The sequence below is a fragment of the Chaetura pelagica genome, unplaced genomic scaffold (assembly GCF_000747805.2).
Source record: "Chaetura pelagica isolate M959 unplaced genomic scaffold, ChaPel_1.0 scaffold356, whole genome shotgun sequence".
In the NCBI taxonomy this organism is placed as follows: Eukaryota; Metazoa; Chordata; class Aves; order Apodiformes; family Apodidae; genus Chaetura; species Chaetura pelagica.
In genome coordinates, this window is record NW_009953964.1 from 10,097,944 (window position 1) to 10,111,303 (window position 13,360).

The following is a 13,360-nucleotide window of genomic DNA, read 5'->3' on the forward strand; positions in this document are numbered from 1 at the left end:
GGGAAAGTCAGCGGGGCAGGACGGGACGGTGCCGGCGAGGTCACCCCTGAGCTCCTGGGGGCTGGAGAGAAGACAAAACCCCCCGGCTGGTGCCACGTCCGGCCGCTCTGCCACCCCGCATCATGCTGCTGATCCTTGGCCTCCTGGTCTTGGTGCCCTGCCTGGCTCTCCTAACCTCCTTCCTCCTCTCTCCAGGAGGCAAAAGTGGTGGCAACAAGAAGAATGACGGCGTGAAGGTAAGTCCCCTCTCCCTGCTGCCCTCTCCAGCCTGATCCTTGCTGCGGGGCCGGTGGCGGGGGTCCCGGTGCTGTGCCGGCTGTCCCCACCACACCCTGCACTTTAAAGGGCAGCTGTTGGCCCGGCTGTCCCCCTGTGTCCCCATGCCACCAGCTCTGCTCCTGCCAGGACAGGCAGTGCATGGGAGGCTTTGTGAGGGGAGCTGGCTGGTGCTGGAGGGGTGCACAGGGGGAACTGGCTGCTGTTTCATTGCTGCAAAACATGGTCCCCAAGGACGGGGAGAGGCTGGAATAGGAGAGGGGACAAAGGGATGCAGCTCTGCAGCCTGAAGCCATGGCTGCAGCCTGGCAGCAACCACATCATGAGATGGGCAGCTCCCTCTCCTGCTCACCCCAGCACCCGTCCTGCTGCTGGAGGGTCTGCAGCTGGTGGGGCTGGGCTCGCTCCCAGCTCCTGTCCCATCCTGTCCCCAGGGGCTGGTGTGCTGCTGGGTGGCACGTGGGTGCCTTCAACCCTCTGGGCAGCTCTGCCATCCCCTGTGCCCAGTGGAGGCAGAGCAAACAAACTTGGTCATGCTTGACAGAGCAAATGTGGTGATGTTCGATGAACAATCCGGTGCTTGGTGGACCTTGTTTCTCAGGCTGCAGAGCCCTCAGGTTCACCTGTCGCTCTGTATGGGGCCACAGCTCTTCTCCAGGATTTGGTTGCTCTTGGAGGAAGCAAAATCCTGCTGCTGAGCAGCTTTTTCTGCTGATCCAGAGATGTGGCAATTAGCCATGCAGTGGTTAATCATCCTCTTGTAGGAAGGAATGGCCTGTGTGAGGGTCCTTCTCTCTTTGCCTGTTCCCTCCATGAGTACAAGTGGTCAATCAGCAGGGAAGAGCTGGTGTGACCACATCTCCCACCACAGAGCAAGGGTGCAAAGTGTCAGGCAGAGCTTTGGAAGCCTGACTGCAGCATGGTCACTCTCCTTTCTCCAGCCCTTTCATAGGACTTACTGGGCTGTCAGATGCACAGGGTTATGGAAGAGCAGGGCCCTCAGCTGGCTCCTTCCCTCCTCAGTCCAGTCAGTGGTCTGGGGATGGCTTGTCTTTCTCCCAGTCCTTCCAGACCCACAAACTGGGACAGGCCAAGCCTGCAAGGTGTGGGACCATGCATGCACAACCCTCCAGACCGGGGCTCAGCTCCACAGCAGTCTGTTCTGGCTGCTTTATTCTGCAACATGAAGCTGATGGCCTGCATTGGTATGAGAGGACATTGCTTTGGGCCATGGTGTCAGGATACCACGTGGTTTCCAGGACAAGATTGCTAGTTTTGGACAACAGTGCTGGCACAGAGGGGGCAGGACCCATGGGAATCCCAGCAACCCATCTGCCAGCCACTGCTGGCCTGTCCTCTGCTGCTCCGAGGTCCCAGCTGCTTCTGGGAGTCACCTGAGAAGTTACACCACAGGTAGAGCTGACTCAGTACGAGTTGCTGGAGCATGGGTGGGAGCAGTCAAAATATGTGTTTTTAAGCTGTAAAAAGAGTGGTTGGTGCATGGAGAGGCTTCATCAGGCACTGTCCTGAACCTAAATTTCCATCAGAAATGGACAGCCCTGACTTTCCTCTCTAGCATCACTGGGATGATGTGGTGGCAGAAGACCATTTGCCAGCCTAACTTGTTAATGATGTTCCCTCTTTGACTTCAAAGAAGCTTTGAGAGCAGACCTTATCCTGGGAAGAAGGCACTTTCTATCACAGCAAAACAACTAGTTTGGTTAACCAACCTCCTGGGCCATCACTGAAACTCAGGAAGGGAAGTCTGGTGCCAGAGCAGGATCTGAAGGGCTGGTTTGTATCCCCAGTCCTCCCTGGTGGGCAGACAGCAGTGAGTGAGGCTTCATCCTGAGTGCAGTCTACCAGCCAACACTTGGCTCAGGAGGGTGTACAAGCTCTGGAGAATGAGTTTGCTTTTTTATTGCCCCTTTTCCAACAAGTGGAGGTGAGACAGCCTGGTTAAACAGCCAGGAAGGGATAGGAGGAGAAGACAAAGCAGAGGCAAGCTTTTCCCAGCAGGTTGCTTCTGTTGGCCAACTTCAGCATTACCATTCCCACCTCTCATTCCTGTAGTCAGCCTGGGAAGATGCGCAGCGTAACCCTCTGATGGGGGCACAGGGAGGCTGGGTGTTCCGGTCCAAGCATTAGTGGCCCACTGTGGGCAGCGGGCATGTGCCAGGGCATGGGAGATGGTCACCTCTTTCTATCTTGCCAGAAAAGTGAGGCATTAACCTGGAAACCTGCCTTGGGTGCATGGGAAGGTGGGAAGGGAGTGGTCCTGCCTGCCCAGAACGGGGCTGTAAGTCAGGGCACGTGGTGTGGTTCACTGTTGGAAGACTTGTGTCCCCATTTGGAGGAACCTGCTGGACTGACCATCCCTACAAGAGCAGACAGATCCCAGGCAGCCAGCCCTGCCGTTCCTGCCCAAAGATACTCAGATGGGCAGCAGGTAGCTGGTGCTGCCCTCCAGCCTGCCTGCACAACCTTCTGGCACTGGGATGGTGCCACCTCGTGCTCAGAGGGCCTCCCAAGGAGGAATTCATGGGACCAAAAATCCCTCTTGAGCCCTGCTCTGGGGTCTCTGAGAGGTGTTCTGGTCCCAGCAGCTATGATACCTTCACTGCCCTGTGTAGTGTCACATCTTGTCACATTGTAAACTAATGAAATCACTGCCCCATGTCACATCCTGTCCCGTCCTAAATTACTGAGCTCACTGCCCCGTGTTGCATCCTGTTACTGTATGTCCAGACTCGACGCGGTCACTGCTTTGTGTTGCATTCTGTTGCGTCTGAAATTTCTGCAGTTTACTGCCCCGTCTCATGTCCTCAAGTAGCAGAAGCCGCCGGCCCCTTCCCACAGCCCGGGAGGCTCCTTCCCACAGAGCGCAGCTCGCCCAGCCCTGCGGGACCCCCGTGGGCCCGGTGAGAGGGGGCCGAGGATTCATGTAGGACCTAGCGAGGGGACCTCACGCTGGTGAGGATGTGGAAGGAGCCAAGAGGAGGGGTGGATACCGGTGGTTCTTACGCCACGTCCAGCCGTGCACCCCAACGGGTCTCTCCGTGGATTTTTCCAAGACAATTGCACTGTGTGTGCTGCTTTTCCCTCTGCAGGGCAGGCAGAGCCAGTGCCTCGTTAATTAGGGTGTGAAACCCTTTGTTGTTTGGCACTGCACTTTCTGATTCCTGCATGCTGGTGTTCCCTGTTGCCTGCTGTGATTCATCCCCCCGGGAGCTGAAGATGGAGAAAGGGCACGAGGCCAGCGTGCATGTCCCCCTCTTTCCTGGCTAGATTAAAGATGGAGATGGGGAGCAGAGCACAGCAAGGAAGGAGAGTCCAGAAGTAGTTTGGGATTGCAAGCAGAAATGTGGCTATGGGGTCATCCCACCCAAAACTCTTGAAGTCTAGTGGTTGTGGTCAAGGATGGAGATAAACACGTGCATGTGTAAGGTCTTGTCTTTGTAGGAGACTTGTCCTGGTTTAAAGCATTGGAGCTGTGCTCAGGACAGCTTCCCACAGGGGTGTCTGCCTTGCAGGGTTGGGTAACAATAGCCACGCTGGCTTTAAACCAGCCAGTTTAGCACTGGTCTAGGTCCAAAGCCAACAGAGCATCTCCACAGTAATCAGCAGCGTGGGCAGATGCACCAGACCAGCTCTGGAGACTGTGAACATCAGTATGGCATCCACCACAGAGCTGCACGGGTAGTGGAGCTGCCTTAGCTTTTCAGCATCCCACTCCTCTTCCTCTGAGCTTGCTGGCCTGGTCATAGAGCCAGCAGGAGCAGTCATACTCCTAGGGGACTCCCTTTTGGACTAGGCAGGTCCTTGGGATGAGCAACACCAGAGATTGTGGCAGGTCAGGAGAGAAAGGTGCCAGCAGGAAGCGGGGGAGGGAGCTGGCATGGAGCCACCAGCACTGCAGCCAGCAGCACATCCCTACAGGAGCACCAGGTTGTCCCCTTGTGCCTTTCATTTGCCCCTCCACGAGGACCACGAAGGGTGGCTTAGAAGCTGCTGCCTCTCACGTGCCGCTCTCTGCCTTTCTCACTCTGTGTCTCTTCCTGTTCCATCTCTTCTCCTTGTTTTTCCAGAAAAGAAAGTCCAGTTCCAGCGTTCAGTTAATGGTGAGTGTCCTTCGTCTTCCTCAATGCCGATATTGCTGGGCCTCTCTACATGTTCCAGCTTCCTCTGTTTTTGGAAGTTACCTTCGGGGTAGGGAAGAAGGGACACCGGGGTTGGAGGGAACATCTTCAAAGCCGTATCACCCACAAACCCCATTAACAGGGTTGGTGCAGGCACTTGCTGGCCACTAGCTGGTGGGAAGCCAGCCCTGGCTCTTGCTGATGGGTTCTCATGCCGTTTCTCCCAGTTCTCCTGACTCAGGTCTGCAGGCTGCATCGGTCCAAGGAGCCTTGGAGAAACACCTTCCATGCCTCTGCGGGGACTGTATGGTCATGGGACACCTTGCCAACCTACATCGGGGTATTATGGGTAATACATAAGCAAGGCTCTGCTGGGAAGAGCTAGCAGAGCCATTGCTCTAGCTCCGCTAGCAGAGTCGCCTTGATGGGGCTCCTGGAGAGAGATGAGGGGTCAGTACCCCCCTCCCCCCAAATCTGTGTAGTGCTCAGCAGCTGTTTCTTGAAAAAGCTGTGTCTCAGCCTTCGGTGGTCCATGTGGGTCTTGGAAAGCACTCTGTTTTATCGTACATTTCTCTCCCTACTCTGCGGTCAGTGTGGTCTCTCTCACTCCTGCACAGTCCCCTCTTTCTCATCCCAAGCTCCTCCTCGCTGTTTAATTTGTACATCTCTCTCTTTATCGTACAGTCAACATGGTGTCTTCCACCCCCACACAGCCCCTCTCCCTGCCCCTCCGGCATCGCTCCTAGGAACCCACCAAACCCCCCTGGACCTGCCCTGTCTCTGTCCCCGCAGGCGTCGGTAGGAAAGGCAGCGCGGTTCCTACGGGACCCTCCCCAGCCCAGCTCTTGTGCCCTTGGCTACAAGGAGTGGAGGTCAGGGAGGGCTCTGCCAGTGCTGCCCTAGAGCCGTGGTTGAGGACGGGTTGGACCTGCTGGTGTTTTCCTTGGTTTCTGTCCGTTGGCACAGTCGAGCGCTGTGGGGTCAGACTCGGGGGGCTGTCAAACACACGAGCTCTGTCCGGTGTGGGGCAAAGACCCTTCTCACCATCCCATCTCTCCTCTCTGTTCTTTGCTCAGGAATCATCGGAGAGCACCAACACCACCATTGAGGATGAAGACACCAAAGGTACCAACAGGGGCACCTGGGAGGGTGGGCATGCTCTTTTGGAAGGTTACCCTGGGATTATTAGTGCAGCCACCCCTAATGAGATATTGGCTATGGCAAAACTCACGATCATTGAACTGCCTTGGGGCCCTTCAGAAGTGTCTTTTGTTCTTTAGGGTGATATGTCACAAGTGGTTTCCCTGCTGTGTCACCACAATGAGCAGCTGGGGCACTGCTGGTGAGGAGAGGGGCTCCCAAAACCAAGGATGTTCCTTGAAAACAGGCATGGAAATGGCAGAAATCTGCACGGATAGCAGCCTGGCTGCTTGTTCTTCCAAAATAAATGGCCCTTTGGGAAAAGCCTCCAGGGGAAATCCCTGTCTCCCGCCTGCCAGAGCCAGCTTTCTAAGAATAACCCAGGGAATAATTTATCGGTGCTAATTTGTAAAGTCTCTCAGTGAAGCCACCTCAGCACAAAGCAAGATGGACTTTGGCCTGACTTGGGAGTTATGGGGACACTTGTCCTCCTGGGGAAGGGCTCCCTGAGAGTGGACACAGAGGCAGGCGGGGCTTGGGAAGTGATGGGGTTCCCTCTCCTCCTTTCTGAATGACTCTCGGGAACGTGCTCCCTCATTAGCCACAGTGCAAAAAAAACAAGTCAAGCATGACACGAATTTGCATTTAAAGCAGAGCCTCACTAGAACCCAGGGTTATCTCTGACAGCTCCTCCTGAATCCCAGGAAGCCAAACTCCTTGCAGCCCAGTCCCTTCCCAACTGAGCCAGCAGTTCCCAGGATACCCAGCAGCAGCCACACAGTGCCACAGTGTCACTCTCCTGCTTTTTCCAGTGGCCCCCAACGTCCTGTGGTCTGTTTTTATTGAGAAAAAGATATATCAGTGATATTGCAATGTCAGCACTTTTGGGTTGTTTTCTCCTTTTTCTTTCTTCCTTCTTCTCTCTAAACCAACAGTACGGAAGCAAGAAATCATTAAAGTCACAGAGCAGCTGATTGAAGCAATAAGCAACGGGGACTTTGAGTCCTACACGTGAGTGTGCCTAGTGTGGGTTTGGGCCAGGGCATGGGCTTGACTCCCTGGAGTGGGTGCTGTCACTGTCACAACGCAGCCTGGGAGGTTTTGTGGATGCCCAGGGCAGGGTGACCAGGTTGATGTGGGGTATAGAGACCATCCAAGAGAAGCAAGGAATATCAGTTTCCAAACATGGTGTTTCTCTCACGCTGAGCTGATCGCATCTCTCTGGTGTCACCATCATGGAAAAGCCCATTTTCTGGTTTGCAGAACTCTGAATTATGGTGGAAGAAGGAACACTCTATCCATGGTATCCATTATATCCAGATTGCTGCAGGGTGCTTGGAAGCATAACTGCTTTCTACTTGCTGAGCTGATGCTCCTCAGAGTACACTGCTCCTGCGCCCAAGGCCCATTTAATTAGCAGTTTCTGAGCAAGTGCAGGTCTTCATCCCTGCCTCAGAGAATTGCAGCAGGGATATTTTGATGCAGAGCAGAGATTACGAGTTCCTCCCTGCTGTTTTTCTTTCTTACAAAGAAGATGCCAATGTTTTGGGAGGTTTAACTGGAGATGGTGAGCAGTGGAGAATTCACCCTGCCTCACTGGGGTACCAGCTGCAGTTGGTGGGCTGGAGGTGAGGTGGGGTGGGCTTCATGCAGATTGCAGGGATGGGGTCAGACTTGCTTGAATTGCTGGCTGGTGCAGAGGCTCCTCGGCCTCGGGCTGAGGGAGTCACTCCAAGCACGAATTGCTTGGGTTTGCAGGCTGTCATGCCAGGAGCAGCGAGATAACCTCTCCCTTTTCTCTCCCCTTCCCACCTCTCCAGGAAGATGTGTGACCCTGGGATGACTGCTTTCGAGCCTGAGGCTCTGGGCAACCTTGTGGAAGGCCTGGATTTCCACCGATTCTACTTTGAAAACCGTAAGCAGCCCCTTGCCTCCTGAGGGACCCTTCCCACCTCCTGGGAGTCCAGCTGTGTCTTGACCTCCATCCCTTCGCTGGAGGGAGGGGGATAAGGGTGGTTTTGGGAGCATCTCTGGCTGATCTGGAAGATCCCAGCAGGAGGTGAATGAACCCAGTTAGGTCAACTGGGGCTGCATGCAGAGGAGTTGCTTGCTTTGCTGCTTTCTATGCAGCCCCATCCTGAACCCACTCAGGCAGCATTTACAAAGCTGCCTGTCCTTCTACCCTCTCCAGTGTGGTCCCGGAACAGCAAACCTGTGCACACGACGATCCTGAACCCCCACATCCACCTGATGGGAGACGAGTCCGCCTGCATCGCCTACATCCGCATCACACAGTATGTGGACGCGGGAGGGATCCCCCGCACCGCCCAGTCCGAGGAGACCCGCATCTGGCACCGCCGGGATGGCAAATGGCAGATTGTCCACTTCCACAGATCCGGGGCGCCCTCTGTCCTACCGCAGTAAGCCCTGTGAGGCTCCAGGGATGGGACATGGGGGTTCTGGAGGGGATGGGGTGGGCTCCTTGCGGTGCTGGGGCTGTGCAGGGTGGGTGGGATCCCACCCTGGGGAGCTGCGGTGGGGAGGAAGTGGCTGGTGGCCTCCAGACCGTGCTGGGGAGGGATGCTCTGCTGAAGGGATGCTCAAAGCAAACTCTGTCTCTGCCCGGTTTGTCTCCCTGCAGCTGAAGTGTGGTTCTGCCTGTGTGGGGTTTGTCACTGACTGACTACCAAGGGGAGACTTCCTCCAACATCTTCACCTGTGGGACTTTGGCTGTTGGCTCTGCTGCTTGGTTCCCCGCTGGAATAGCCCCTCGCTCCTCACTGCACACACACACGCACAAACACACACACACACACACACACACACACACCCTACTTGGATTCAGTGTTAGATTCCTGTACTGGGTCTGGCTGGAATGGAGTTCATTTTCTTCACAGGAGCCCATATGGTGCTGAGGTTTGGATTTCTGACTAAAAGAGTGTTGCTAACACACTGATGGTTTAGCTATCACTGAGCAGTGCTTGCACAGTATCAAGACTTTAATTTCTTATCTGTCTGGCTGGTGAGCAGGCTGGGCACAGGCAAGAAGTTGGGAGGGGACACAGCTCAGTCAGTTGACTCCAACTGACCAAAGGGACATCCCATACCATATAATTTTGTGCTCAGCAATACAACTGGGTGTGGTCTTTCAACGATAGCTGTTGCTTGGAGACAGGCTGGGCAACAGTCTGCTGGTGGGAGGTGGTGAGTGATTGCCTTTGCATCACTTGGTGCATGGGTTTTTTTCCTTCACTTATTAAACTGTCTTTATCTCAACCCACAAGTTTTTCTCACTTTTGATTTTCCGATTCTCTCCCTCATCTTGCTGGAGAGAGTGACTGGGTGGGTGCTTAGCTGCTGGCTGCAGTCATCCAGCTACATTTTCTCAAACCCACCACATATTTTACTGGATAAGAGAACAAAGCCAAAATGTTCTACGTGTCTCTCTAGGTGGGCATGACCCCAAGGACTGGCATGATGTCATCCAAACTCTTGAAGCATTAGCACTCTTCCTGGCTTAATTTTGTTCCGCACTAAATAGCATTATCCCAGGCAATGCTTTGAGCATGGGAGAGCTGGAATTGGCAAGAGACCAGTGATGGCAGGCTTTTTGGATATGGCCATCGTATTTTGGAGTACAAAGAAACTTACTAACATAGACATTCAGTGCATCATTCCAGCTGGCTGCAAGATGAGTGAATGCTTTCTAACCTGTTGTGTTTGCAAGTACAAATAGATGTAGCCATAATGTATCTTTAAAAAATAAACTGAAGTTGTGTGGTAGGAGAATAAATTACCAAAATAATGTGGGTACTATCTCCATTTCCTGGATTATTTCTATTTTGGACTTAACTTTCTCAAAAGGGACCATATCTCATTGTCTTTCTGTACAGCAAATCCTGAAAGACACTGTTCTTTGAGGAAATCTGGACGTGCTAGAAACTGATATACTTGGTGGCAAAATCATCCTTTTCCTGTTATCATTATTCTTATATAAAGACTTTTAAGGCCTATGTATACAACTGTGATTAAAAAAGAAACATAAAGAATAAGCGTAGGTGACATTTGGTAATGTTCTAATAGCATTGCAAAGCTATTGCTTCAGTGGTTTCAGCCAATAGTGTAAAGAGCACACACACACACACCCCAGCCCTGCTGGTGCCGTGCGACCATCCCCATCCAACCCCCCGCCCTGCCGGGGCCGTGGCGCTGGGCCCCTTCCTCTGCATGAACCAACACAAGAGAAACCATGAACCTAAACCCAAGCATCTGGCTGGCGAGAAGATGTGTGCCGGGGTCAAGGCCACCCTCCCCTGCCCCCCCAGGCTGCATGGTGTTGGGACCCCCCACTGCTCAGCACATCTTCTGATTTGGGCTCCAACTCATTATCCTCCTCCATCCCCACCTCTGCTGGGAGCCTCCAAGGAAGAGGGGGGCAGGTTTGAGCTGCTCTGTGCCGCACCCTCCCTGCACACTGGTGGATTTTGCTTTGCTGCTATCGAGGTCCTCATCTGCTGCTTTGGCTCCTGCCCACTCCTGACCTGAGCTCCTGCCTCCCACCAGCCTTGGCCGGGGAACCACACTTTAAACCTTTTGCAAAGTCTGTTTTCCACACACCCTAGAGTGAGCAGGGCAGTGTTTGGATGGGTGAGTAAAGGCTATTTGTTAATTTTCCCTTCCCAGGAGGGATGAGTAGGTTTGTGTCCTGGCTCTGGGCAGCTGCTGTGCTGAGAGGGATGCCTGCCCTCCTTCCTCCCTTCTCCTCTTGGAGCAGGGACCAGTGAAGCTGGGAGAAGAGAGAAGGAGAAAGGCAATTGCTTCCCAGCGCTGCCTGGGCACAGCCGGGAGCCGGGGCTCTCCCAGCGTCGCTCCCACACCCTCCTCCCCACCCACCATCCTGGATCCAAGCGCCCACCTCTGCCCCTTTGCATGCAGTGCCCAGCGTTCCCCTGTGCCTGGCTCCAAAGCTGGGATGGGGGCAGCCGAGCTGGCCACCAACTTGGGGCACAAACCTCCCCCCCCCCCCCCACGACTCCTTCCAGCGACGGTGAGGAATGCAAGCTTTATAAAGTAACCAAACTGCAGAATCTGATCGTGCTTCGAAGAAAACAGCCGGGCCTTTCGCTGTCTTCTACCTTTGAGCGCATGCCTTTTTATAGGGGAAAGAAACCCACCTTCCGTGTATTTCGTAACTTGATTTTGAGTATTTGCTGAAATGGATCTTTATGTAATAACTAGAAACATTCAACCGTTCAGGGCGGGGGGGGGGGGGGGGTTCAGGGGTTGCTGTTTTTTTGTCGCGTTTACACTTGGAGAGGTGTTGTGCTGCCACGATGCTCCTACCAGGGGTCCCATGGCTGCCAGCCCCCCACCCTGCAGGGGTTTGTCCCATCCTGTCCCACAGCACTGGGAGGGCAAAGGCACCCCATTCCAGGGGCACTCCCTCCCTGGGGCGCCTTCCTGCACCCCTTGGGTCTTCCTGCAGGGCAAACCCAGGCAGTGGCTCTTGGGGAGCCACCAGGATGTGGCTTTCAGGACAGAAGACATGGCTGGGAAGGGGAACTTTGATCCCACCTCTTTGCCATCAGGTAGAGGACTGAGGGTGGATGTTTTTCCAGCAAATCTTCCATTTCTTGTTCTCCTTTTTCTGACTGGAACCTCTTTGCTTGTTGATGTGAGACTCCTGCAGTGCTGCTGTCCTGGGGACTTTCTAGCTGCACTCTCTTCATATGCATGGCCTTTCACTTTCTAGACAGTGTGTGTGTTGAACAGCAAAGAAATAACAAAAACTCGCTTGTTTTGGACATAAACAAAAAACAAAACACAAAACACCAAAAAAAAAAGAAAAAAGAAGAAGAAAAAAAAAGGAAATGTTTTCTCTATGTAAATTCTGAGTGTGTATTTTTGCCTTTTCTGTGGTTTTGAATGCTTTGCTCTCTGTCGAGGCAGGGAGGGCTGCTGTGTGAAATGCAGCCACATCCTTGCAGACTGCAAAAATATTCTCCCACTGGATGGAAGGATAGAAATCCAGACTGTTGGGGCATGAGCAGGCCCTGAGAGGTGTTTTGGTGTGTCCCGCTGTGCCAGCAGCATGATGGCTGCTTGCTGGCCGTGTGTGTAGGAGATAAATCCCACAGGTTCTCCAAAAGGGCAAATGTGGATCCCACTGCCCTTGATGGACCTGTGCTGTTTGACCATGGAGCTGCTTTGCCTTGCAAGAGATGGCCCTGAAGCAGGGAAGTCGATGCAGGGAGAGGATTAGCTTTTCAAGTAGAGTTTGGGTGTTTTTATAGATCTGTTTTTCTTCCTGTAGTTGCATAGTGCTGGAGGTTTTTTTTTCATTTTTAAAAGGAAGGACTCAGCTCTTTCACAGTTCTCTCTCCCTTTCCAGAGCTGGCTCTGAAGCCAGCCATGGTGAGTGTCTCATCCACCTCCTGATGCCCAGGCTCTCTGGGTGTCAGGAGTATTCTGGGGAATTGGTACAAGGTGGATGAGGAATGAGGAGGTCACAGCAGGGCTCTGCATGGGTCTTCACATGATGTCAGCCTAGTTTTGGAGCTGCTGAGAGCTGTGGACCTCGGGTGGACTCTGAGGGGGAAGGTGCTCCAGCAGCTGCTGCTGGAGGATCTGGAACAAGAGGTTTGCTGGGAATGATGGATGACATGCTGAGGTAGATATACTCTCTTTTCACTGAGAGCCCACTATGGGCAGTTGCTGCTATGGAGGAATGTCTTGGTTTCCAGGGAGGTTTGAGCTGTCTTCTTGGAGGTGGTTTCTCCTTTTGAGGCTTCCCATCTGTCATGATTCCAGGGACAGGTTCCTCTGGAGGCAGCTGGATGTCCTTGCAACACCTAAAATGCTCCCAATACTTTCCAAGGGAAGCAGAGTCTGGGGTTTCAACTCCTTTCCAGTCTTCCAGTCAAGCTGAAGCCTGACCAAGGAAGACCCAACTTCCCAACCTGCCCACGCTGGCAGCATTAAGCACCTGCACTTTAGGGGTCTGTTCTGCCTGGTTTCTCTTCCCCACCTCACCCTGCTTGTCCTGAACAGGTTTCTGGCTCCCCAGACCATCTCTGAGCAAGCACTGAGAAACCACCACTTTTCTTTTAGTAGCCATGGTGAGCAGCTTTTGTCTCTGTCTTCTGTCACATTTCTTGATTTCTCCTGAATTTGCAGAAAAACAAACAAACAAACAAAAAAACCACCAACGGCCACCATCCTTAGGCTCAGAGAGCCAGGGACTCCATCCTTACATCTGTACTTTTAAGCTCTTGGCTCTGTGCCTCACATATACTAACTGGCATCACTTCAACACTCCCACCATGGTTCTAGGGATGACAAGGTCCAGGGCATGTTCCCAATAAGCAATATGAATGAGGCCACCTTGTTGGGATGGAGTTCACCAGGGACAGCCTGTCCCCACTGGTCTGTGGCACATTTCATTTCCTAGTACAGGCACAGCCAGGCACCCCATGTCACTTGGCCATCAGGGTCATACCAAATTAAGTAGTCCTCCAAACTGATTATCTCTTTCCCCTCTCAGAGAGCACAGGGCATACCTGAGTGGAAGCACTTTCTGTGGTAGTCTCAGCTCCCAGCTCTGTGGGTGAGCTCAAGAATCTCCTGTTTTCCTTTCCTGGCTGCCAGGGTCCAGGTCCAGCTGCAACATCATAATTTCTCAGGTCTTGCTCATGCAGCTGCTCTGGAAGAAGCAGAGGCTATTCCTGGACATCTGCTCTTTTTGGAGGAGCAGGTAGTTCTCTCCTTACCCCAGCCAAGCACAGCCAGGACAGCTGGCTTTCCCT

General features: G+C 53.4%; 1 protein-coding gene across 2 annotated transcripts in view; it reads left to right on the plus strand.

Annotated features, from left to right (window-relative positions):
- The window catches only part of CAMK2A (calcium/calmodulin-dependent protein kinase II alpha), a 30,745-nt gene extending 22,401 nt beyond the window's left edge, over positions 1 to 8,344 (plus strand). The window contains exons 13-19 of one of the 2 annotated variants that reach the window (XM_010002039.1): positions 196 to 236; positions 4,365 to 4,397; positions 5,492 to 5,540; positions 6,491 to 6,566; positions 7,376 to 7,470; positions 7,747 to 7,984; positions 8,197 to 8,344. In XM_010002039.1, the coding sequence (XP_010000341.1) occupies positions 196 to 236; positions 4,365 to 4,397; positions 5,492 to 5,540; positions 6,491 to 6,566; positions 7,376 to 7,470; positions 7,747 to 7,979 (527 nt within the window). In that variant the 3' untranslated portion in view covers positions 7,980 to 7,984; positions 8,197 to 8,344. The remainder of the gene's footprint in view (positions 1 to 195; positions 237 to 4,364; positions 4,398 to 5,491; positions 5,541 to 6,490; positions 6,567 to 7,375; positions 7,471 to 7,746; positions 7,985 to 8,196) is intronic. The other variant, XM_010002040.1, reaches the window with a different exon arrangement.
- The last annotated feature ends 5,016 nt before the right edge of the window (positions 8,345 to 13,360 follow it).